The sequence below is a fragment of the Pleurodeles waltl genome, chromosome 1_1 (assembly GCF_031143425.1).
Source record: "Pleurodeles waltl isolate 20211129_DDA chromosome 1_1, aPleWal1.hap1.20221129, whole genome shotgun sequence".
Lineage (NCBI taxonomy): Eukaryota > Metazoa > Chordata > Amphibia > Caudata > Salamandridae > Pleurodeles > Pleurodeles waltl.
In genome coordinates this window covers 951,421,420-951,445,983 of record NC_090436.1, presented here as the reverse complement: position 1 = coordinate 951,445,983, position 24,564 = coordinate 951,421,420, and the positions used below count along the sequence as shown (strand labels likewise).

At 44.8% G+C, this 24,564-nt stretch overlaps 1 protein-coding gene across 1 annotated transcript in view; it reads right to left on the bottom strand.

Annotated features, from left to right (window-relative positions):
* Window positions 1–24,564, bottom strand: part of LOC138285433 (uncharacterized protein C4orf17-like) — a 135,144-nt gene that overhangs the window by 23,252 nt on the left and 87,328 nt on the right. The window contains exons 4-5 of the mRNA XM_069225383.1: window positions 13,354–13,435; window positions 11,101–11,266 (exon numbers count right to left, since the gene is read on the bottom strand). Of these exons, the coding sequence (XP_069081484.1) occupies window positions 11,101–11,266; window positions 13,354–13,435 (248 nt within the window). The remainder of the gene's footprint in view (window positions 1–11,100; window positions 11,267–13,353; window positions 13,436–24,564) is intronic.

Genomic DNA, 24,564 nt, shown 5'->3' with positions numbered 1-24,564 from the left:
TCCATTCTGCCAAATTATTCCATTTCTCTTCTCTCCAGGTAAGGGATTTGTATATAGGAGCTGAACCATTTTCAGAAACGTAGGCCCAAATTGCATAGCCCTCAGCACTGTGAATAGGTAAGGTAAGGACACTGTGTCAAAGGCTTTTTCTTTGTGCAGTGGCACTAGGACAAGGGGTTGAAGCCCACATCACAGCCTTGCAAACGTAAGCAGGGGAAACATTCTAGCCTTTGCCCACAAGGCCACCATGTCCCTCACTGATTGACCTTGATTAGGCAGAGTCCTGCCTAAAATGCCGTAAGCCAAGGATATTGTACTTCTGACTAAAGATCACAAAAACACTAACAGTGTCAAAAAGAGCAACATCCCATCAAGGTAAATTAAAATGGCTCTGTAAAACATCCCGTGAATGTAAGGCCACAACTGCAGGAGCCATGGGATCAGTGAGAAACACAGACAGCACACATTCCCACTCAAAATGAAACCTTGTGACTTTAGGCACAAACGCAGAACCAGCTTAAGAACCTCTGAAATCTGTGTTACATCAGACAGGTTTCCTTGGTGTTGGGCACACTGAAACTTCGGATCCCACCCAAACCTCAGAGCTACTCTCACCAAGATCAAAGACTGGGACTGAAACATCAGAAGAATATTCCGTATGTCCTAGAGGAGGTCCAAGGGAGGAAAGGCTTGGAACTGAACTGCACACAGAAGAGCTCTCATAAAAGGAAGCCTCTGTGAAGTAGCTAGGTGTGATTTAAGCCTGCTAATAGAGAACCCCAAAGATGTCAGTAGGTTTGCTGTCATTTGTAGGTGGTCTATGACTGACTGCGGCAAGCCCGCCTTCAACAGCGAGTCATTTAGGTAGAGGAAAACATTTATCCCAAACCTCTGAAGACGGGTAGTGACCACCACCAACACTTTTGTGAACAACCATGGGACACTAGTAAGGCTCAAAGGGAGCAAGTTAAACTGAAAATGCTCCTGACCTGGAACCACAGGTAACATCTGTGGGACTGCAGGAGAAGCACATAAAAGTATGTGCCATGTAGTTCAAAGGCAACCATTCAGTCACCCAGGTCCAGGATAGACAGAACATGGGCCAGTGTGAGCATTTTGAAATATTTGGAAGGCATTCAGAGGGCAAATATCCACAATAGGATGAAGCATTCCAGCCTTTTTGGCACAAGAAAATAGTGAGAGTGAGATTCCATCCTCTTTCCGAAGCCTACACCCTCTTGAATGCCCCTTTGGACAGTAAAGCCTGCACCTTTTGTAGCAAGATGGGTAGGTGCTCATCTGAGAATCACTCTGATGTGAGAGAAAGTTGTGGGTTGGAAAGAAATGGAGGACATAACACAGATGGAATAGCTAGGGACCTAAGTGACAGATGTGCTTTAATGTCACCTTGGGAGAAAGTGTCTGATTCTGCCTCCCAAAGCATGATTTTGTGATGCAAAGGGCAAAACAAATTGGTTTTGAGGCTAATACTGTAGAGATGTGAGACTCAGATGAGGGTTGTCCTTGGTGCTCTATTTGATGTCTGTTTGATCACATCCCTTGCCACAAAAGGACAGGGGTGGCTCTTGCAGGTAAGGTGGTGCTTGATGCTGCTAAACACCACCCCTCTGGGGTAACCATGGAGCAAAACAGATAGGGAAACTGCTCAGCAGGGGCGGGAATGTCCAAGGAATGTGCCATAGCTCTATTTTCCTCACAGCGCTCAAGGGCAGGGTTAGTCTTCTTGCCATATAGGTGGGGCCAATTGAAAGGCATATGCATAAAGGATGCCTGCACATCAGTGAGTGCCAAGTTCAACTTCAGACCTAATTACATACTTGGTGCCATCCTGGCTTTCCTAAATAGTTTTAACCGAAAAAGGCCAAAAGCTCCTCTAGGAGTTTTGGCAAGATCTCACTTGCATTGTTGCAGATGGCACACTTACAATGGCCTAAAAGGCAGACAGCACTGACCGACATCAATGCCAGTCTGGTCAAAAGGTTATTTGCTTCTCAAATGCCTTGATCATTTTGACTCCCTTTCTGGAGGAGTTGTGCGGAACAAATTAGTATTTACTTTTCTGGTAAAAGGCTGAACCATCAAACTCACAGCAATAGGATGTTACGTAAGAAAACCAGGGTTGCCAGGTGCTGGTCTGTAGCACCTCGCCACTTGCCTGTTCACTGGTGGGCAAGAGCAAAGCTTCTCCAAAGTGCTCATAAGAGTATTAGCCAGGGCTTCATTAAATGGAACTAAGGACTCTGGCCCAGGGTGCAACGCAAAACGTAATTAAAGTTAACTGACTTCAACAGAAAGCAGTTGTACATCTAGGACCTCAGCCACACGTTTAATAACTAAGGCAAATAAAACACTGTTCTACGTTGGTGGTACAATGATTGAAATCCACCCAGTATCAAGGGAAGTATCAAGCACCCTGGCCTATTGTAAATTGATGTGTAACCAAATCCTTCTTGACCCAAACCAAGATTGCACTATGACTCCACTCCAGCACTCCTTGTTCCTGTACGTTCAGACTTAGATAAAACACTTCCTCTACCGAGGAGCCTTCGTCAGAGGCTCTATCATCTTTTTGGCATGGATTCTGACCAGTGTTTGCCACCACCTGACAATGATGATGGGGGCAATTTACCCTTCACATTACAATGACTCTGGTGTCATGGTTCCTAAACATTCAGACACAGATAAAACACTTCCTCTACCAAGAAGCCTTCATTAGAGTCTCCATCATCTTTTTGGCACGGATTCTGACCACTGTTTGCCACCAGCTGGCAATGATGATGGGAACAATTTATCCCCCTCACATTACAATGACACCAGTGTCATTGTAATGTGGGGGGTAAATTGTGTCAGAGGAAGTGTTTTATCTGAGTCTGAACGTACAGGTATCAGGTGCACTGGAGTGGAGTGAAAGTGTGTAGGAGGCTGGCCTGGTTTGTTCTGGGTACCAAAGGTTCTTACACCTTATACAAGGTCCAGTTATCCTTTATTGCTGAAATGTAGTCAGTGTCTAGAGGCCAGGCTGTGTAGGGGTAGATGTAGCTGAGCAGCCAAGGCTTATTTAGGAGACATGCAAAGCTCTTACAATACCACTGTAGTCACACAGTACTCAAACACATGAAAAAAAAAAGCTCAGTGTTACAAAAATAAAGGTACTTTATTTTTAGTGACACCATGCCAAAAATACCTTAGAGACTATACTCCCTCAGGAGGTAAGTAATATACACAGTAAATACACTAGAATGCAGATATAGCTGTTAAAACAGGTAGTAAACAGTGCAAATAGTGAAAATCACAATAGATTACAATGGGCCTAAGGGGAACACAAACCATATACTAAAATAGTGGAATGCGAAAGTCGGTTTCCCACCTAGGCAAGTGTAGTGTGTAGAGGGGCGCTGGGAGTGAAAGAAAACACCAAAGGTAAGTAATATAACCCACCCCAGAGTCCAGGAAAGCAGGAGTAAAACACAGTACGTTTCCTAGAACACACAAGAAGTTGTGATAGAAGATTATACAAGAACCAGAAGAGACTGCAAGACACCAACAATGGATTCCTGGACCTGAAGACCTGTAAAAGGAGACCAAGTCCAAGAAGCACTAATGAGTCCAGGGAGAATAGGAGCCCCTGATAACCCGGAAGAAGGTGCAAAAGAAGAACCACCGGTAATGAACAGTCAGTACTGCACCCAAGAAGATGGATGTGGGTTCCTGGTTGGTGCAGATGATGTCCCACGCCGGATGGATGATTGCAGTCTGGTTTGCATTGCTGGATTCCGCCAACAAGCCTTGGCATACGCACAGCATGCGGTTAGCGTAAAATGTTGCTGCCCAGGACCAGGAGGGACCTGGTGTCCTCTACCCAGGAGGGGCAGAAAGATAGGGCTCGCAGCAACTCAGAGAGCTCCCAGAAGACCAGTCAGCGTGCACAATCAATCAATCAATCATTCGCATTTATAAAGCGCACTACTCACCCATAAAGGGTCTCAAGGTGCTGGTGGGGGGGGGGGGGGCAGTGCTCGAAGAGCCAGGTCTTGAGCTGCCTTCTGAAGGAGAGGTGATCAGGTATGGCGCGAAGGTGGCTGGGCAGAGAGTTCCAGGTCTTTGCTGCCAGGAAAGAGAAGGATCCTCCTCCGGCGGTGGCTTTGCGGATGCGGGGTACGGCTGCCAGGGCCTGTCCGGTAGAGCGTAGAGTGCGCGGAGGAGTGTAGAAGGAGACGCGGTTGTTGATGAGTTTGGGTCCGAGGTTGTGAAGGGCTTTGTGTGCGTGGGTGAGGAGTCTGAAGGTGATCCTCTTGTTGACTGGGAGCCAATGGAGTCTCTTCAGGTGTACGGAGATGTGGTGGTGGCGGGGTATGTCCAGGATGAGTCGTGCGGCAGCGTTCTGGATCCGTTGAAGTTTCCTCTGCAGCTTGGTGGTGATGCCGGCGTACAGAGTGTTCCCGTAGTCCAAGCGGCTGGTGACGAGGGCGTGGGTGACGGTCTTCCTGGTGTCGGTGGGGATCCAGCGGAAGATTTTGCGGAGCATGCAGAGGGTGTTAAAGCATGCCGAGGTCACCGAGTTAACCTGTCTGGTCATGGAGAGGGATGAGTCCAGGATGAAGCCGAGGTTGCGTGCGTGGTCGGTGGGTTGGGGAGTGCTGCCTAGGGCGGGGGGCCACCAGGAGTCGTCCCATGCGGTGGGAGTAGGGCCGAGGATGAGGACCTCCGTCTTATCTGTGTTCAGTTTCAGCCAGCTGTCTGTCATCCAGTTCGCTACTTCCTTCATGCCGTCATGTAGTCTGGTCCTTGCTGAGGTGGGGTTGTTGGTGAGGGATAGGATGAGCTGGGTGTCGTCGGCGTAGGATATGAGGTCGAGTCCGTGTTTGCGTGCGATGTTCGCCAGGGGGGTCATGTAGACAGGATTCCTACAGCACAGGGACAAAGAAGGTGCAAAAGGAGGCCCACGCAGCACTACACCAAGGGATCCCACGCCAGCGGAGAACCACTCAGGAAGCTGTGCATCATAGGATAGAGTGCTGGGGGCCAGAGCTGTACGTGCATGATGAACTTCGTGGAAGGATGCCAACAAGCCTTGGCAACTGTAGAACACGCGGTGCACGGGGGTAATGTCTTGCATGACGAGGCAAGCTCTTACCACCACCAAAGATGGACATCTGGACCTTAGACCCGTCAGGACCGCTTGAGTCTACCAACCGTGTTGCTGGATCCACACACTTCTTCAGGAGAGAGGACCCACACCACCGGTCTGATGCAGGCTGAAGACAGGTAGTCCTCAGAGGATTGCCTACCTGGAAACAGTTGCAGTTGCTGGCAGGAGCTGAAGATACAATATTGCAGAAGTCGTCTTTGCTTCTTTGTTGCAGTTTGTAGAGTTCCTGGAGGGTTCAGATGCAGTTTCGTAGGTATAAGGGGAGGTAAAGGATTCAGAGGATTCTTGCTGGAGTCTTGCAATCCATATCTGAGGAGACACCCAGGAGACAGACCCTATATAGCCCTGAAAGGGGGATTGGCTAGCTACACAGGTAAGCACCTATCAGGGGAGGGCTCTGACGTCACCTACTGGCACTGGCCACTCAGATGCTGCCAGAGTGCCCCACCACCTTGAAATTCAAGATTCAAAACCCAGGAACACTCTTGAGGAGCTCTGGGCACCACCCCTGCGGTGGTGATGGACAGGGGAATGGTCCCTCACCTTTCCTTTGTCCAGTTTCACGCCAGAGCAGGCACTGGGGGTCCCTGAACCGGTGTAGACTGGATTATGCAAGGAGGGCACCATCTGTGCTCTTCAAAGCATTTCCAGAGGCTCTCAGAGACTACCCATCCCATGCCTGTAACACCTATTTCCAAAGGGAGAGGGTGTAACACCCCTCTCCCAAAGGAAATGCTTTGTTCTGCCTTCCTGGGCATGAGATCCTCAAGCAACAGGAGAGCAGAAACCTGTCTGTGAGGGGGCAGCAGCTGGGCTGCCTGGAAAACCTCAAAAGGCTGGTATGGCAGTACTAGAGGTCCACCGTGGAGCCCCCAAAGTGCATGGAATTGTACAACCAATTCTAGAATCAGTATTGGGGTACAATTCCCAAGTGTTAGACACCGTATATGGCCTTATTCGGAGTTACCATTGTGAAGCTGGACATGGGTATTGACCTATGTCCAGTGCACGCATAAAACGGTGCCCTGCACTCACGAAGTCTGGGAAAATGGTCTTGGACGATGTGGGGGCACCTCTGCTAGTGCAGGGGTGCCCTCACCCACAGGTACTTTGCACCTAGCCTTCAGGGTTGGGAGGCCTAACATATAGGTGACTTATAAGTGACCTGGTGCAGTGTAAATGGCTGTGAAATGGTGCATGCACCATATCACACAGGCTGCAATGGCAGTCCTGTAAAAGCCTCTGCATGGGCTCCCTATGGGTGGCAAAGTAATGCTGCAGCCCATAGGGATCCCCTGGAACCCCAATGTCCTGGGTACCTAAGTACCATATACAAGGGACTAATAAGGGGGCACCAGTATGCCAATTTGGGATGAAATACTGGGTTACCAGTATGTAGTGACAAATTTGGGAAAAGAGGGAGCATAAGCACTGGGGTCCTGGTTAGAAGAATCCCAGTGACACAGTCAAGCATACTGACAAACAGGCCAAAAACCATAAGCACTGGGGTCCTGGCTACCAGGATCCCAGTGACACAATCAAACACACTGACAAACAGGCTAAAATGGGGGTAACCATGCTAGGAAGAGGCTACTTTCTGACATAGTGCGACCTCGGTTGGGGTCAAGAAGGATTTGGTCACTGGTGTCAATGTAATGTGAGGGGTAAATTGTCCCCATTATTATTGTCAGGTAGTGGCAAACCCTGGTCAGAATAAATGCCAAAAAGATGATAGAGACTCTGATGAAGGCTCCTCAGTAGAGGAAGTGTTTTATCTGAGTCTGAACATACAGGAACCAGGTGCACTGGAGTGGAGTCAGTGCAACATCGGTTGGAATCAAGAAGGACTTGGGTTGGGTAAGACACAGGAGTCATCAGAGGCTATACCTCCGGTGCCAGGACTGCTGTTGATGAAAAAGGTATAGGAGCAGGGGTGGAAGTTGGCGCTAGCTAGTATGGAACCTTAGGGAAGTCTCAAGGGGCTTAGACAGCAGCATGGATGGACGCACTACCGGTAAGCCGACAGGAGGCCCTTGCAGATTTTTGGGGCCTGAGAGTGTGCCAGATACACAGCATAGCCTCCTTAAAGGATATAATCTGCTGCAGCATCACATAAACCCTGGAAATTTGGGGCGTAGTAGGACCAGTTACATCACTGACTCCTCAAATGGGGATCAGGAGCAAGATCAATGACACGCTTGATGCCCTCCCAACTTCTCTGGGGAGAGAGAGTAGTTAGATTCGGCTGAGTCCCACTTTAACTGCTCATATATCTTCTTTGACTTTGCCCATGAAGAAGATCTGTTGCAGGAATAGCAGAGAAAGCGGAAATGGGTCTGAGCCCTTGAGCTGGAGCCAATTGTGCACGAACTCTGTGACTTCTTTTGGTATCCGGCAACATACAGTGTCGCTTCACGATCCTGTATCACATTCGGATGCATAAGAGCATATTCTTCACATGGCTTGGACTTGTGTCCTGAGCCCAAACAAGAGAGGTAGTCTTTGTGTGGGCCCATCACCAGCATCTGCTTTCCGACAGTCATGGCACAGTTTGAATCTTGTAGTCTTCCGTAGGGACATCACTCCCTGGCACACTGGAAAAAAATAATTTTAAGAAGATTTGTCAAGTGGAGTGGAAGCCCGGAGCTGCGTTTGAAGGAGCAGGAAGAACGGAATAGGCACTGGGGCACAGGGGTGGCACTTAAATGAGGCTCTGCTCCATCACTTCTGGGCGGAATGAAGTTAACATGAAGCCGCCCTGTGCAACCTAGTGGTGCACTGGAGAACTGTTATCAAAATTTCTGGGTTCAGTCTGGTGCCTAGGGGATATTCTAAATGGGAAAATCTGTGTCTATAGGTATCTATCAAAAAGGTCCCCATAACTGCGTGCATGGCAGGAGACTAAGCAAGCAAAGCCATTCTGCAGGAACTGCAGTACCAGCATTAGATCATATTTCCATGGAACAACCTCCTTCTCATGCACCACTTATGGAAGGAGGTCCATTGATTTGATACTTTGCAAGTGGATGGCCTCCTAGAAGCATGGACTGCTGTGACCACAAATGAAGACAGCGCCAAGCGCTCCACCTCCAGGAGTTGACAGGCACATATTATCCAGGGACAGTGCTGAGAGAATGCGAGGACAGAGATATAGGAAGGATCTGCTCCAGTGCAGACTCAGTTTGATGGAGCGCAGTAAACCAAGCCTTTTAATGCCAAAATGGTGTTCTCACTCAAACTGCTCTTCCCATCATCCACAAGGGGTGCGCTAAGAATTTGCGAAAGCAAAGAAGATGGAGAAAGCAAACAGAATGGTCTCTCGCCAGGGAAAGTCAAAATATCCTATCCTAAACCTCACTCTAACTGAAACTGAGAGAAGAACAAGGACAGTGAGGAACTCATAATGCACACAAATAGATCAATCAATGGAAAGATGAACCTGCTGCACATCTACATGAAAATGTCTTGGGAATTACAGTAATCCTGTAATGAAGGGAACACCTGGCACAGAGGGTTCTCCATCATATTGTTTACATCTCTAATGAGGACTGATGACAAGGAAAGCAGATGGATTCCTACCCATAACACCACCTGCCAGGTCACTATGCCAACATCTTGCAATGAGGGCCCTTCTGAGAAGTTCGCAAAAGCCTTGGACATGGAATTGTCTGTTCTCAGAATCACTTCCATGCTCCAGACGGATTCCATAAATGTCCAAAGGGCCAGGAAAACAGCAGAGAGCCCCTTCCATTTGGAGGAGCAGCCCAAGCCCTTCAGAGACAATAGACCCTCATATGAAAGCAGACCCCGAATGCCTTCCTAGCTGGAAGCCGAAACATGGATCATTAACATCACTGGTTCAGAGGCCTGCAAATGGAATCCCGGTTCAAAAAGATTATGCACTATCCACCACTGTAAATTCCAGATACTGTCCTCCGACACTAGAGTCCTGCTGTCATATTTGCTTAATGCCATTGTCCCTCATGCGATGAATGTGCCACGGACCATAAAAAAGTAGAAAATGTTTGCTTACATTCTACTACTTTTCCTTATCTCAAAAAATGAGGGAGGAGCCTAGATAGTGACATCTTAATTGGCTTCTGCAAAAGAGGCTGAGGGAGCATTGCAGGAGAATAGACCCATTTCTTTTATAACCTGTCTTTTACTAAAGCAAGCACATCCTATGTTTGTGGGGAAGAGGTTCTGATAGCCTTATTGTCATGGCTTGCAGGGCTACAGCACTTTTTTATTACCCCTTGTTACAAGCACTCAGCTGTGGCTCGGGTCCACAACTGTGTGGAGGATAAGTAACAGCCATTATTGCCCGAAAGTACAGGCAATAATCTTAGATTCATGGATAGATGTAGGAAACTAATAAACAACAGTAATACCTTGCAATGACAATGCAACTGAAGATTTTTAAAAAGGAACTAAAAATATACCTACACACGGTAGCTGTTAATAAAGAGTTGAAGTACCACCTGATGTTTTAAAATGTTAGGGACATCTAAGGGGTGTCTAAGATAGTGGGTCACAAACAGTAGTTGGAATGTGCATAGGAAGATGTGTAATATAAATTGAATTATGTGCCCCAGATTTGAGACATAATGTGTCTTTTTACAGACGAGCGCAAAGCGCTCTGTTCCGTGTTGTTATCTCTATTTGGGCTTCAAACCATGCCCATGTCACATCAGGGTCTTTCATTGGTTCTTGGGCTTGCCTTTTAAAATCTGCTTGCTTTCAATAGTGGAAAGCACGCATACGTCATGTCTTCCAGTGGTTAGCCCTCCTCGACCACAGCGACCAAGTACTGAAAACATCCGAGGCTCGTAGTTTTCCGTCAGGGTTGTGAAATCTCGTTCTCTTTTTTCGCAGCGCGGTCGCGCTTGGCAGAAGTCGATCGCTTTGCATGACATCGACCCTGTTACATAGTTAATTGCACTTCTGCTGATAAGTTTCACTACGAGTGAACTGTTATTTCCGTTTGTGTGTCTGCTTTGCACTGATGGCGGCAGTCAGCTCGCTTATGTGAAACTTTTACTTTTCAGTTTATATGGCAAGAAAAGTCCAGTTAGTTATGTGAAACTGTTTTATTTTCATTTTCAATTTATGTGGCAAGAAAAGTCCGGTTAGGAGTTTACAATGCTAATTGCTCAACCTCAAGCAAACGCCAGACCGTTTGAATTGCAAATGCTTGTTTAAAGAGTACCTTCGAACAAGGAGTGCTTCTTCGCACCAGATTACTGGTTTTTATTGTTACCAATTCCCAATTTGATTGATACTCAATGGTGTGGTGATACATATTTTCATATTTTTGTAATATTCGGCTGGTGACTATCACTATATTGTAATATCATATCACCATGACTACAGTCATTAATTTGATGTAGGTGGTGGCCCCTGGCAGTATAATACAAGAATATTATCCAACAAAAATATTATGCCTTAGATGCCATTTATAAAAGCATCATCCCATTGCCTTTAATAATAGACAATGTACACCCAATGGGACAATAATTCTGTTACTGATATTTATGACACATATTTATGCCAGGTAATATTTTGCAAAATATATTCTGACATTCAACAAGCAACATGCAAGGCTGAGATAAAGAGGCAAGTGAAGGTGGTGGAAGAAAAAAGATTGAGGTGGAATTAATTCAGCCTTGGTACAATATATCTCCAGCATTCGTCAGCAGTTGTGGTGGACTGGGAAGTAAAACTGTAAGTCCTAGCACTAAAATCTAAGCACGGGGTAAGTACCATAATGAGAAAATTAGAAATTAACAGTAAGTAAAAGATCGTGTCACAGTCAATTGAAATGCACCAAAACCAATTCTCAAAGTTGCATTGATGTGGTTGAACACCAAGCTGTTTAAGTCCATTCTGTTGATTTTCAACAAACCGCTATGAGAGTCATAATAAGTTACCTGGTGTGTGGGGCTCTCTCTAAAGCCTCTGCTTCCATGGTGGTCAGCCCGTTCATCCGGCTCTGGATCTCCAGGTTTTCCTTGGCATATTTGCCTTCAACATCTTGTTGGCAAGACGACTCCATGTCCATGATTGAGCGAATCATGTCAGCCACCTCCTCCTTTTCTGATATCACAAGAAACATTATAGGTTACCCGGGCCAAAGTTCACAACATCAAAACAAGCTTATGCTGTGAGCTAGGCCTGAATTACAGTTGGGATGTAATGGAAAATTCTCTAATTTCTAGGCAAAGTAGTAAATCTACAGGAGAATCAACTTGCAGAATTTATTTCATCCTAGGTATATATTGTACAATACACTAAAATGCCATTAGATTCAGTGCTTCCTGCAAAAATCATTGGATTTATATATTTTCATCCAGTTCTAAACCAGGTCTCAAACCCTCCTTACGTGTGGTCCTTTAAATATGGTTAGCCACAACACTAATACGCTGTGACACACCCCTGCAATCTGAAAGGGACATATCTCCGAACATTAAAACCTATAAATACAGAAGAACTAAATTGACAGCAGGGAGAAACTAAAAAGAACTTAACAAATCAAATTAAAAATAATACCACAGGAAAGTGGTCTTAACCTCAGTAAAGTGGGATTAACCTCAGGGTGATAAATTAATCTTATGGAACCAAGTAGAATCCCTGATGTTACTCCATACATGTGGCGAACTTGCTTTTTCTTTGTTGTGATTATGTACAAACAGTGTCAATCAAACCAGGATAGTAGCCAGAAAATTAAAATACCCCCACTACTAATGATTAGATATACAGACAAAGGACGACCACTGGGAGGCCGGAGGGTGATGACTTTGAACCAGACACTCACAACAGAGTTTTTTTCACCTCAGATATCCCTGCCAATGGGGTTTTCCTTACAGCCATATTTTCTGCACACTTGCAATGCTCTTTTCCAGACCTTTTCCATCAACTCTGCACGCCTTTCAAACCAGACACCCCAATAAAAGTAGAAAGTTCTCTGAATTTTGTACATCATGAGACTTACTAGAGAGCTCAGCAAATTGGCAGAAAATTAAAAAAGAGAAAACCGTTTACTGAAATTTCTTTCCAGCCTCTCTCTTTAAATGTCACTTCACTCTCACTTCAGTCTCTTCTGCCAGCCACTCACTTTCCTCCCGTGAAACCAGATGTCCTGTTTCAGAATAATTCAAGTTTAACTCTGATATTAGGATATGGTTAGCTAATTTAAACGGTTTCTTGTCAAATGTCCTGCATTAATTGTATAAAAGGACAGTACTTCTGATACCACTGGTCTAGTGCACTATAAAATAATGTTAAAATAATCTTGTCCTCATTTGGCAGGACTGCATTGTACATGTTGACCCCTAAAAAGAGAAGCAGGAGAGGGTGATCTACCAACAGTCACATGGATCGATGACAACAAGGGTTGATAGAAGTCTTGTGAGGCAGTCAGCAGGAATGAAGTTTGCAGGCGTGTCTTATAAGGTGGGGTTTTAATCTTTCTGGAACTTCATAAAGTCTGTCTCACGGTGGAGGTGAAGGGAGAATGAGTTCACTATAAGGGGGCTTCGGCACACAGGGTCCCATCATAAACTGGTTGTAAATTACGAGGTGGATTGAGAGTCTGTATGTGGCTAATGAATATTCATGAATTCTGTTTTTGTGCTACACGCCGGGTAACCCCACACCATTGGCAAAATAAGCTCTAGCTGTGAGGAGGTAATTCCCTAAATTTGCAAGTTATGTTAACACGTTATGATAACACCTAGGTGGTCGAATGTGTCAATCTACACAACATAAATAATAGCCCTTGCTTGCTCACTCAATCACCCGCTCACTGGTTAATAGGTACTGCTGAGGAAGCACCCAGGGAAATGTCACCTAATCCACAGATGAATTCAGAAATGGTTTAACAGACCACTTCAGCATCAATACAAGTTACTACCAGAACAAAATAAGAAAGGATTATTTAGATGCAAGCCATTGACAGTGAGATCACACTGGGAGCCAGAACCGCAGTGGTGTGCTCTGGCACTGGAGCACTGTCAAACTGAGATTTCCTTTGACCAGTGACACTTTCCACACTTCAAAGGTTTGATACACTTGCACCCGAGTACTCTGATAAAACAAAAACCATCTAGCTATCTATCTATACATGTACAACTTCAACCAACCCATAAACTGTACATAGATTTCAAAGGAAATATGTTCTCTACCTTTTGGACTGGCTGTTTGGATCCAGTGCCGAGCATCTGCAAGGGAATCAGTCTGCAAGATGTGACAGAGTTTTGAAAGGATCTGCCGATAAACCAAGAAAGCAACCACATGAAACCCAGTGTGCAAGGCGCACAACACTCACATGATAAATCTATTGCAACTCGGTTTTAAAGTGACTAACAATACCGGCACAACAAAACATATTTATATTATCACAGGACTGTTAGAATTACAGGGAACTAAAGCCTGATTTTAGGCTTGGTTTCGGTGCAAGTTAAATTTGTCAGCCGTCATAACTGCACCAGAGTCATCTCGTCTGATATGCAGTGAATTCATTCGTACTCCAGTGCGGTTTTTTAGTCGGGCTTGAAAGTTCACCTGGCAGCTAGACATATTGCTACCAGATTTTCAAAACAGAGTGGGCTTTGACTTCACCCAGAGAAGTTTTTCTATCTTTACTCATACTATTGACTGTCTAGTGTAGCATTCCATTTCCTGTGAAATGCCTTCATTGCAATGCACGAGGCACTATATTAAATCTAATAAGCAGTGTCAATGCCAAAAAGGTCTCGCTTATAAATGAAGAGCCTCTGTGTGCCACTGAGACACTCAATAGGTCATCATAAATGTACTCTGTCACTCAGCTCTACACTCATACATCCAATCAACGATCCACTGACTCATTCTTGCATTCACACCCTACCCAACTGCAATAAAAGACAAACAAATTCAGCAACATATGAAATGGTATACATTCTGCTTCCCTCCTCCTATCTGTATTGCTGCCAAAGAAAGACAAATCATTATGTTATCTAGTTATCAAAGACATGTTTACAGCATTACAATGTCTTCTGTGTACCCCTGAAAGGTCAAAGTCAGGCAGCAGGAAAAATAAACAAAATCACAGCTTGTGTGGATAGCAAGCATTTTTTGTGGAAGCACACAACTTCTCCCTATTTAAAACAAACACCTGGCTCCCAACATCTAGGCAGAGCCAAACACCACTTTCTAGTGAGGCACACATAATGTTAAACAACACCTGTGCTGTCAAGCCAGACCATAAAAAGTATTCGGAACCATCATGCATTAACATATTATCCTATAGGAGTACTGTATATAGAAAGCAATGTTTTTGTTTGTTTTACTGCCACAGCATCTTTAAATGTTTTAGTCAGGGCTGAAAGTGAAAGCAATACCTATAAGATTTTGGAATGCTTGCTACTCTTTTAGTTCATCGGCACACTGTCTTTCTTCTTTATTGGACTGTTGGAACTGTAGATCAGTGGTTCTTAACATGTGGTCCAATGACTCCGGTGGGGGGGAGGCTTTCGGGGGGAGGGGGTAGGAGGCCATGACACCTACTCGTGGGGCCCGCAGCTGCTCAGAAAATTAAGTATTATCAACAGAATAATACATAAACATGAAAACCCAGCGCAAACATGAACGTTTTCGTACGCTCTGTTATGTGAAGGAACTTGAAATTGGAAGCTAAAAATTAAGTTAGTATCTTTAATTTGATTTGTGGGAGCTGCGCAAGTAATAAAACTGATTATAGTATATACAACTGGTGACGTTAATTTAACCAACACTGGAATACCCCAACAAAAAGAGAACATGCATTAGGAGCAAAAAGGACAAAGTGATATGCGAGAATTAAGCATATCGCTTCGTCTTTTAGAAATAAAACTACATTTTGAAAAGCTCCAACCTTCTCATTAAAATGCAAATTTCAATTTTGATTTTTTGTTTGTTTATGACTTAACTACATTGTTTCATAATTTGTGTATTTATTTGATGGGTAGCTTTTTCTCTATTTGTGTGTATTATTTTGAGGTTCAAGTCATAGAAATTTCTTAGGTGGGTGTCCCCGGCTTCCAATATAATTCAGTGGGGGTCCATCAAAGTCATAAGGTTACGAATCGCTGGTGTAGATATTGCACTGTTCAAGATTGCTCTCGCAACTAGGCCAAGTAGGTAGCAGCAGCGCAATATGGTTAGATCTCAGACACTTGGATGAAGTGAGGTGAACTATTTATTTATAAACATAGGCTACTGTTGTGTTTGTTCAGTTCAGGTCACCTTGTGGTTCTGCAACCTCCCGGGATTTCTTTTTTGATAAAAAGGTGTAACATGCAGTTGTTGAAGTGTGGCAGATGGAATAAATGTATGTGACAATCATTATCTGCTCTTTATGTTTTGTAAATTTTGGTGGCAATAGCCCTGTGTATATGTTTGCACATTAATCACCGTTTTGGCAAGCTACTTCAACCGGAAAGGCCCAATTGGTTTTAAAACAGTATTTAAAAACCAAAAGGGGAAATAAAATGGCACATTCTGACCAGATAACAAGAGTCCTTGGGGCATATTTGAGAAAAATGGTGCTGCACACAGTGCAGCGTCGCTTTTCTTGCGCCCTTTACTGCCCCACCACTGCCACCATGTGTGCGCCGTATTTCAAATACAGTGCACCGTGGTGCAGGGTAGGGGGTAATAGTGGCATTTTTTTATGATGCTATTGATGCACTCTGAAGGAGTAGCGCCAACATTTTGACGCTACTCCTGCGGAGTACATAGGGGCCCATTGTAAATGGTGTGCCCCTTTTAACGCCTGCCCTGAGCAGGCGTTAAAAGTGCCGATAAAAATTTCGCAAGGAAATCTGTTAGATTTACTTGCGCCTTTTTTTGCCCCCCTAAGGGGGGAACGCCCCATTTGCATACATTAAGCCTGGTTCAGGCATAATGTAGTGCAAAAGGTTACAAAGTGGTGCAATTTAGAACTGTGCGGGGATTTTCACCATCTAATGCAGGGATACTCAAAGTACGGCCCGCGGGCCTCATGCGGCCCCTCTGACCATCACATGCGGCCCCCCTGGGCAACAGGAGCAATGGGCAGCTGTTTGCTTGACTCCGCACTAACAATAAAAATATTAAATAGACACACAATCGTTTATTTCAAAGGTAATTGGTGTTAGAGAAAGGAAATAACTAGGGACTCCTGCACCTAACTTTAGAAACGCCTTTATTTTTAAAGACATTGTTCAGTATAAGTGTAAAACAGTCTCTTCAAAATTAAAAAAGTGTATTCAGTTAACATGCAGATCCTTTTCACCTTAGTACAATTTATTATATCAATGCATTGAGATGTATTCATTTAAAAGTGATAGTTTTCAAACATAAATTTGGAAACATAAATTTGGAAACATTAATTCTTGCCCTTATTCTGAGAGGAGCATCAATAGTAAATTAAAGAGGCAAATCACTTGGTATGTGCACTTTATGGGTGGCCTGGGTTCCTATCATACATGAACAACAGTATAATTTATTAAATGAAACACAGAAGCAACTTTTGTGCAGTGCATTCCATGAAATCATGGATTTCGAGGTCCTCTTATATGCAATAATGCAGAAAAAGGAAGTGATATTAAACAATTGACTAGGATTACACAATTTAGAAAAGTGGGTAAACTGGGATTAATTCCAGGCTTTCTGGTTTCTCATTGTTTATTTCAGCCACTAGATGTATATCCTTTGCTTCTCCTACACGTACCTTGCCACCAATCCACCCAGCCACCCCACCCGACCGCCACTTCCCTGGCATCAATGAGGCCCCCAGGCACATCACAGACCAAACTTTTTGGTCCCTGGGAAAATGTTTGCCAGTACCTATGATCTAATGAAACATTTGCATTAAAAAAATTACGCTAATGTGTCGATAGATGGCGCTGGGGGATCTTAAATATGCCCCCTTGTGTTTTCCTTTCTTACCTGCTAGCGCTGGTGACATTTCTTGAAAATAAATGTTCAGCATCATATTCCCATTTAGGTATATTGACAGAAGAAACATACAGCTCTTGGTTGTCATTCATGAGAAATATTTAGGCTTCCCACGTTCCCAGAAGACAATGTTATGAGAAAAAATGTTTTCTGGGGGACGGTGGAGATAATTTCTTCAGCAGATATCTACATGAATATGTGGTGGTATGATGCAAAGTGGAGCCTTACCTCCCCGCAGGCCGTTTTGATAGTGGCTGCCTTCATTCTAGAGCTTTGTCTGCAGGATCAATACATACCACACTCCCTACATCTCAGGCTAGTGTTCGGCCCCTGGTTCGTACTGATGGTGCAGTACTGGTTAATTGACAGCTAAGCACCTGGGCTGCAGAGATGAATGCCACGGCAACATGTGTGGTTGCAGCGCTTTACTAGGTAGGGCTGTTGTACACTTTGGTGAAGTCCAGGTCTTGGATTAAGTGGGTGATTCTGATCCAAAAGTTAAAAGGTGAATTTTGCAGGCGCCTGGGGTACCAAACTGTGGGCTACATAGTCAAAGGATACAGAACTTGCCAGCGGAGCTAAATGAGAGTATAAAAAGCGTAAGCCATCCAAGACCCAAAGGAATCTTACCACATCTGTGCACACTCTGGGGGGGGGACTATGCTCAAAAGGGCGGCCCAGAGTCAGGGGGCCTCTTCTATGGGTCCAACAAGAATAATATTCGGGGCACCTGCACATTTGCCATTAGATGAATTATGAATATTATTCACCCAGTCAAAACTGGTATATACAAGCCTGCTAGGGCATATGCGTTGGTCGATGCTTAAACTCTAGCTGTGAATGCGACTTGCAAATAGGAAGGGGTGTCCCCTTCCTATTTGCGACTCACACCGCAATGCCAAATTGCTTTATGACCGCGAACGCGGTCGCAAAGCAAATCGCAGTTACCACCAGTGTCACACTGGTGGTAACCCATTCGCAAAAGGAAAGGGGTCCCCATGGGACCCCTTCCCCTTTGTGGATGTTGGCAAAAAAAAAAATCAGAGTAGGCAGTGGTCCAATGGACCACTGCCTACTCTGAAAAAACGAAACCAAATGGTTTTGTTATTTTTTTTGTTTTGCAATTCGTTTTCCTTTAGGGAAAACGGGCTGCAAAATAAAAATAAAAAAACTGCTTTATTTAAAAAGCAGTCTCAGACATGGAGGTCTGCTGTCTTCAGCAGGCCACCATCCCTGTGAGTGCCGGGACTCGTATGGGGTTGCAAAATGCGACCCACCTCATTAATATTAATGAGGTTGGTCCTTGCAACCCCATAGCGAATCGCAGACGGTGTCTTAGACACCGTTCTGCATCCACATTTGCGATTCGGAAATTGCTACATCTGGCCCTAGGTTTTTATAATGCTAAATCAAACATCCGCAGGACAGACACACATTTCATCCCTATTAGCTTTCTTAACTCAAGCAGAGAAATAACGCAGGTTGATGGGTGATCTGAATGTGCCCTTTGTTGGCACATATGTATTAGCAGAGAATCTTTAACAGTAATAACCTATGTGTTTATATTACAGAGGGCATAGGTTTGCCACAGGACAATTTATGGTTTTGAAAAATGTCAGTTTATCAGAGAATATTGTGGTGTTAGCAAGATGATATTTGTATTGTGTTATACGGTTCAGGTAAATCAGAGATTAGGTTTCATGCACATTTCCAATTTCAACAGTCAACATGACTGAAGGAGTAGTGTTCAAGTACCTTTCTAGGGGAACCTCAGAAAGTGTTAGCAGGAGCTGATGATGGACGCAAAGTGAAGACCTCAGTATTTCAAAGAACACTTTCCTGCCTTACAACTCTAGAGTTAAGCTTTCCACTGAAGTTTCATGCAACAGAGAAAAACATCAGCAACTGACAATGATTTTCAGTCTAGTTTCAGTTCACTTTGGCATGCAGGCTGCTCAGACGCTGCCGAAGGCGACAAACTCATTCAAGGAGCAGTGAAAAGAATAGCAATATTTTTCTCTTTTTCGTAAATGCATTCATAAAAAAGACTTAAGTACTTTTTTCAGCATGCTCACTATTCTAACTGTACACAAAATTAAATTAGCTTAGTTCTGTAAAGTAATTGCAAATAAATAATTTGTTGTCGCATTACTTTTGCATATAAAAATATAGCGGTTTTCATAGACAGAACTAGATTTACTAAATGTTCCAGTGTTTTAGTAAACCGGGAAATCTTTCATACTTACAGCAGTACGCTGAATTAAAAAAATACGTTTTTATTGACATATATGATATTAAAGAAATAATACAGTTAAAACTACAGTTCCATGTAAGGTCTGAAAGAAAACGCAATCACAACTGATCTGTAACTACAAGAATTTATTGAACGGAATGCTAGCTTACACAGATTGAATGACCTTTTTACGTAGTTAATTAAAACAAGAATGGATCTAAACTGTTTTTTAAAGGCACAGCAATAAACTCCCGCCCAAGGTGGCAACAATGTTCAGGTGAGCTGCCTCTCCTCTGCTCCCCGATTGCAGGCGGTGACGGAGTTGTGACTGGCTAGCCTTTACCAATCCCTCGCCTGATTATAGCAAAGGACCAGTGGTGTCGCGCCGAACATTCGGCTCGGGCCGCAGCATGCGATCCTAAGACGCGCAGCGCCCCCAGTCTGCTATGTACTTTAAGAGGCCCCTAATTGGGCATGGTGCCTCGTTCTTTTTTCAGCGCACTGCGTGTCTAGGCAGGTCTGACCCCCCCCACTCACCTGTTCTTTTCTTTTCTTCTTTCTCTGGGCATCTGGTTGTGCCTTCCTTTATGTTTTTTCCCCCTTCCCATGTTACCCTTCTCTTCCAAGCATTCCTTGTTCCCTATTCTCTATGGTTCTAGTCCATTCTGTTCTATGTGCTTTTCCCTATCTAAGATGGTGTCCTTTTACTTCCTGTTGGTCGTTTCCTGTTTGTTGGTATTTAAGGGCTGTGATTCTTTCTCTCCTTGCGCTGCAACATTTTCTGTTTGGATGGTGTCTTCGCTCCTGCTTCCTTGTATTCCTGTGCTGCTTCTCGTCAGTTCCAGTATATTTTCCTGTATTTTGCTCCTGCTGTTACCTCTTCTTTTTTGTTCCTGTTGCAGGAACCTATGTTTGTGGCGCTACTTCTGAGGGACACGGCCTGCTCTTGGCGTACCCACTGCCTGCAGCACCGTGGCTACCAGAAAGAGTCGCCCCTACTTGGGCCAAGGCCGAACATTCAAGAACAGGATCCACGCCACTTGCTCTGCGGCCTCCAGGGTAAAGCAGCATGTAAGTCGTGGCAGATTGCAGCACCCAATACTCCAGACGTCGTCTAACATCATGGATGATACAGTGGCGGCTGCTGCAGATCCTGATCAATCTCTTCTGGCAACCATTCAGCAACAGGCTGATGAACTGCAACAACTACGCAATGAGAATGCTGCTTTATGACAAGCTTTGTCCTTTCGCAGTGCGGATGTTCCGGCCATCTCCACCTTTACTCCTCGTTTCTCCGGTGAACCAACTAAGCTGTGAGAGGTCCTCGATGAATTAACTGTGTATTTCGCCTTCCGACCTACCCAATTCACCCATGACAAGACTAAGGTGGGATATCTTATCAGTGCATTATCCGGTCCTGCCTTGGCCCTGGGCAACCCCGATGGTATCCTCCAATGACCCAGTATTATCAGACTATCCCACCTTCGTAAATCGGTTTAAACAGATGTTCAGTCATCCAGGATTGGAGGCCTCTGCAGAAGAAGCCTTATGTGACATCCAAAAAGGCTCACAAGATGTCCTCCAATATATTACCCGCTTTCGACAGCTAGCGGCTGAGACCACTTGGGTGGAACGAACTCTGGTAACTTTATTCCGTAGAGGACTTAAAGAAGAAATTAAAGATGAGTTAGTACACTCCACCCGAGTTGAAGATCTTCGTGGTCTGATGGATCAGGCTCTTTCCATCGAATACCGTCTCCAAGAGCGACGTATGGAGAAGAGAAAGAGTAAAGGATCTTCTCAGCCAAGCACTCCACGTGTCTCTATGCATCGTCCCGAGGAACCTCACCCTCCCGCCCGAGACACCCAAGGTGAACCTATGCAGGTGGATACCACTCGAGGCCCACTTTCCGTTAGCGAGCGGGAAGACAGACGTAGGAGAGGATTATGCCTGTATTGCGGTGCTGCCGGCCACATGATCCGGACCTGCCCTGTTCGTCCTCAAAGGCAATCGGGAAACCCCACTTCCCGTCCTCTGTAAGAAGGGACGGGACGGGATCATCAGCTATACCTTCCATCAGTTCATTCAAGGACAATGCCACAACTTTGTTTATGTTACCTGTGACGTTACATTTACCGGACGGCCGTCAAGAGAGAACACTGGCTTTACTTGATTGTGGTACCAGTGGCATATATATGGATAAGACTTGGGCCACGACTCAACAAATACCAACACGACCAAAAGAAATCCGAGAACAAGTTCACACAGTGGATGGGTCCTTAATATCCTCTGGTCCAGTTGATACCACCACCATGACACTGAGTTTACAATTTGGAAACCACCAAGAACACATCTCGTTTGATCTAATATCATCCCCCAATCATACTATCATTTTGGGAATTCCGTGGTTCATAAGACATAACCCTTCTGTAAATTGGGAAACCCAGACTATTTCCTTGTCCTCACAGTTTTGTCATTAGAACTGCTTTGCTTTATACACTTATTGGTCACCCAAGAGGTTGATGCCTACTGAAAGTATTACTGGATGTTCCATCAATACAGTTCAAGGAGTTCCCGATCACTATCTAGAATTTCAAGATGTGTTCCAAAAACCAACCAGACCTGTGTTACCCCCACATCGAGATTACGATTGTGCTATTCCCTTGGAACCCGGAGCTCTCGTTCTCTTTGGGAGGATGTATTCACTCACGGAACCTGAAAGAGAAGTACTAAAGGAATATGTGCAAGAAAACTTACATAGCGGTCTTATTGTACCATCGACCTCTCCTGCTGGGGCTCCTCTCTTTTTTGAACCCAAGAAGACGAAGGATCTTCGTCCCTGCCTGGATTTTCGTGGGCTAAATAAAATAACTATAAAAGACCGTTATCCTTTGCCCCTCATTAAGGATATACTAAAGGCAGTCAGAGGGGCTCAACGATTTACCAAACTGGATCTTCGTGGAGCCTACCACCTTTTGCGTATTAAAGAAGGAGACAAGTGGAAAACTGCTTTCCTGACCCCATTAGGTCATCATGAGTACAGAGTTATGCCATTTGGTCTTACTAATGCCCCCTCCATTTTCCAGAGATTTATGGATTCAGTATTTTCTGATCTCTTGAACCATACGGTCGTCATCTATTTAGACAATATCCTTATTTATTCTAGACGTCCTGAACTTCATCCCTATCACGTTAAACAGGTCCTCTAAAGACTCCGGGAACATCAACTGTCCTGTAAACCAGAAAAGTGTGAGTTTGACAAGACCGAAGTCAAATATTTGGGATATCACCTTAGTCCCACTGGCATAGCTATGGACCAAGAAAAGGTACAAGCCATCCTAGATTGGCCTTCTCCTTCCTCTATTATGGAAACACAATGTTTTCTAGGATTGGCTAATTTTTATTGCCAGTTTATCTTAGACTTTGCAGAACGAACCAGCCACATAACTCAAACATTAAAAAAGGAAAATCTAAAGAAAGGCTTTGTCTGGACCAGGGCAGCTGAACAAGCTTTTCAGAGTCTAAAAAAGGGCTTCACTCAGGCACCGATATTGAGGCACCCAGATACCAACAAACAATTTATTGTTGTTACAGATGCTCTGAAAGAGCCATCGGAGCGGCCTTACTCCAACAACAAGAAGATGACGGTCTTGAACATCCTGGGGCATATTTATACCCTGTTTGCGCCGGAATTGCATCTGTTTTTTTGACGCAATTCCGACGCAAAACTAACTCCATATTTATACTTTGGCGTAAGACGCGTCTAGCGCCAAAGTCCATGGAGTTTGCGTCATTTTTTAGCGTAGACACCTACTTTGCGTTAATGATATGCAAGGTAGGCGTTCCCGTCAAAAAAATTGACTCCGAGGCATGTGCACCGTATTTACACTCCCGGGCAAAATTCACGCGCGGGAGTGGGCGGGTCAAAAAAAATGACGTCCAGCCGCTTTTGCGACGTTTTTTAGCGCCTGGACAAGGCAGGCGTTAAGGGACCTGTGGGCTCGGAAGGAGCCCAGAGGTGCCCTCCCATGCCTCCAGGGACACCCCCTGCCACCCTTGCCCACCCCAGGAGGACACCCAAGGATGGAGGGACCCATCCCAGGGACATTAAGGTAAGTTCAGGTAAGTATTTTTTTTAATTTTTTTTGTGGCATAGGGGGGCCTGATTTGTGCCCCCCTACATGCCACTATGCCCAATGACCATGCCCAGGGGACAGAAGTCCCCTGGGCATGGCCATTGGGCAAGGGGGCATGACTCCTGTCTTTGCTAAGACAGGAGTCATTTCAATGGGGGTTGGGAGTCGAAAAAAATGGCGCAAATCGGGTTGAGGTGAAAAATTTGCCTCAGCCTGACTTGCCCCATTTTTTGGCGCCCAAGCTCCATATTCCCCTACGCTGGCGCTGCCTGGTGTACGTCATTTATTTTCACGCACACCAGGCAGCGCCGGCGGCTAATGCCGGCTAACGTCATTGAATAAATACAGCGCCCCCATGGTTCTTCAGAATGGCGTTAGCCGGCGCAAATTTTTTTGATGCAAAACTGCGTTAGCGCAGTTTTGCATCAAAAAGTATAAATATGGCCCCCTGTGTTCTATTTGTCCCATGTACTTTCTGCGTCGGAACAACATTACTCAGTACTTGAAAGGGAGTTGTTAGCCCTGAAAACAGCCTGCCTTGAGTAGAGACAGTTTCTTATGGGTTCCAAAGAGCCCTTCGAGGTGAGAACAGACCATTGTAATCTACAATGTTTACATAATTTTTTATGCCAGAACAGTCGTCAGGCTCGTTGGGCCTTTTTCGTCAGTCAGTATGACTTTTATGTCACCTATATTCCTGGATCCCAAAACATTCTGGCTGATGCTCTGTCTCGCCGTTATCCAGATTGTACTTCTACCCCATCACAATATCTACTTGAGCCCAGTAAAATCATCAGAGTAGCTCAGTCTTTCCTGGATGAGGTACAACTGGAATATTCCAACCTGACTGATCAAGAAGTAAAGAAACTGAACATATGTAAACTGCAAGGGTATTATTATTATAAATACTTGTTGTTTCTCCCTAATAATGGAGCCAGAGAAAAGGCACTACAAATGTGCCATGATTCGCCAGTCGCTGGTCATAGAAGCATTAAGGCCACACAAGAACTACACTCGCGAACTTTCTGGTGGCCTACTTGGAAATCGGATGTCGAAAGATAAGTTC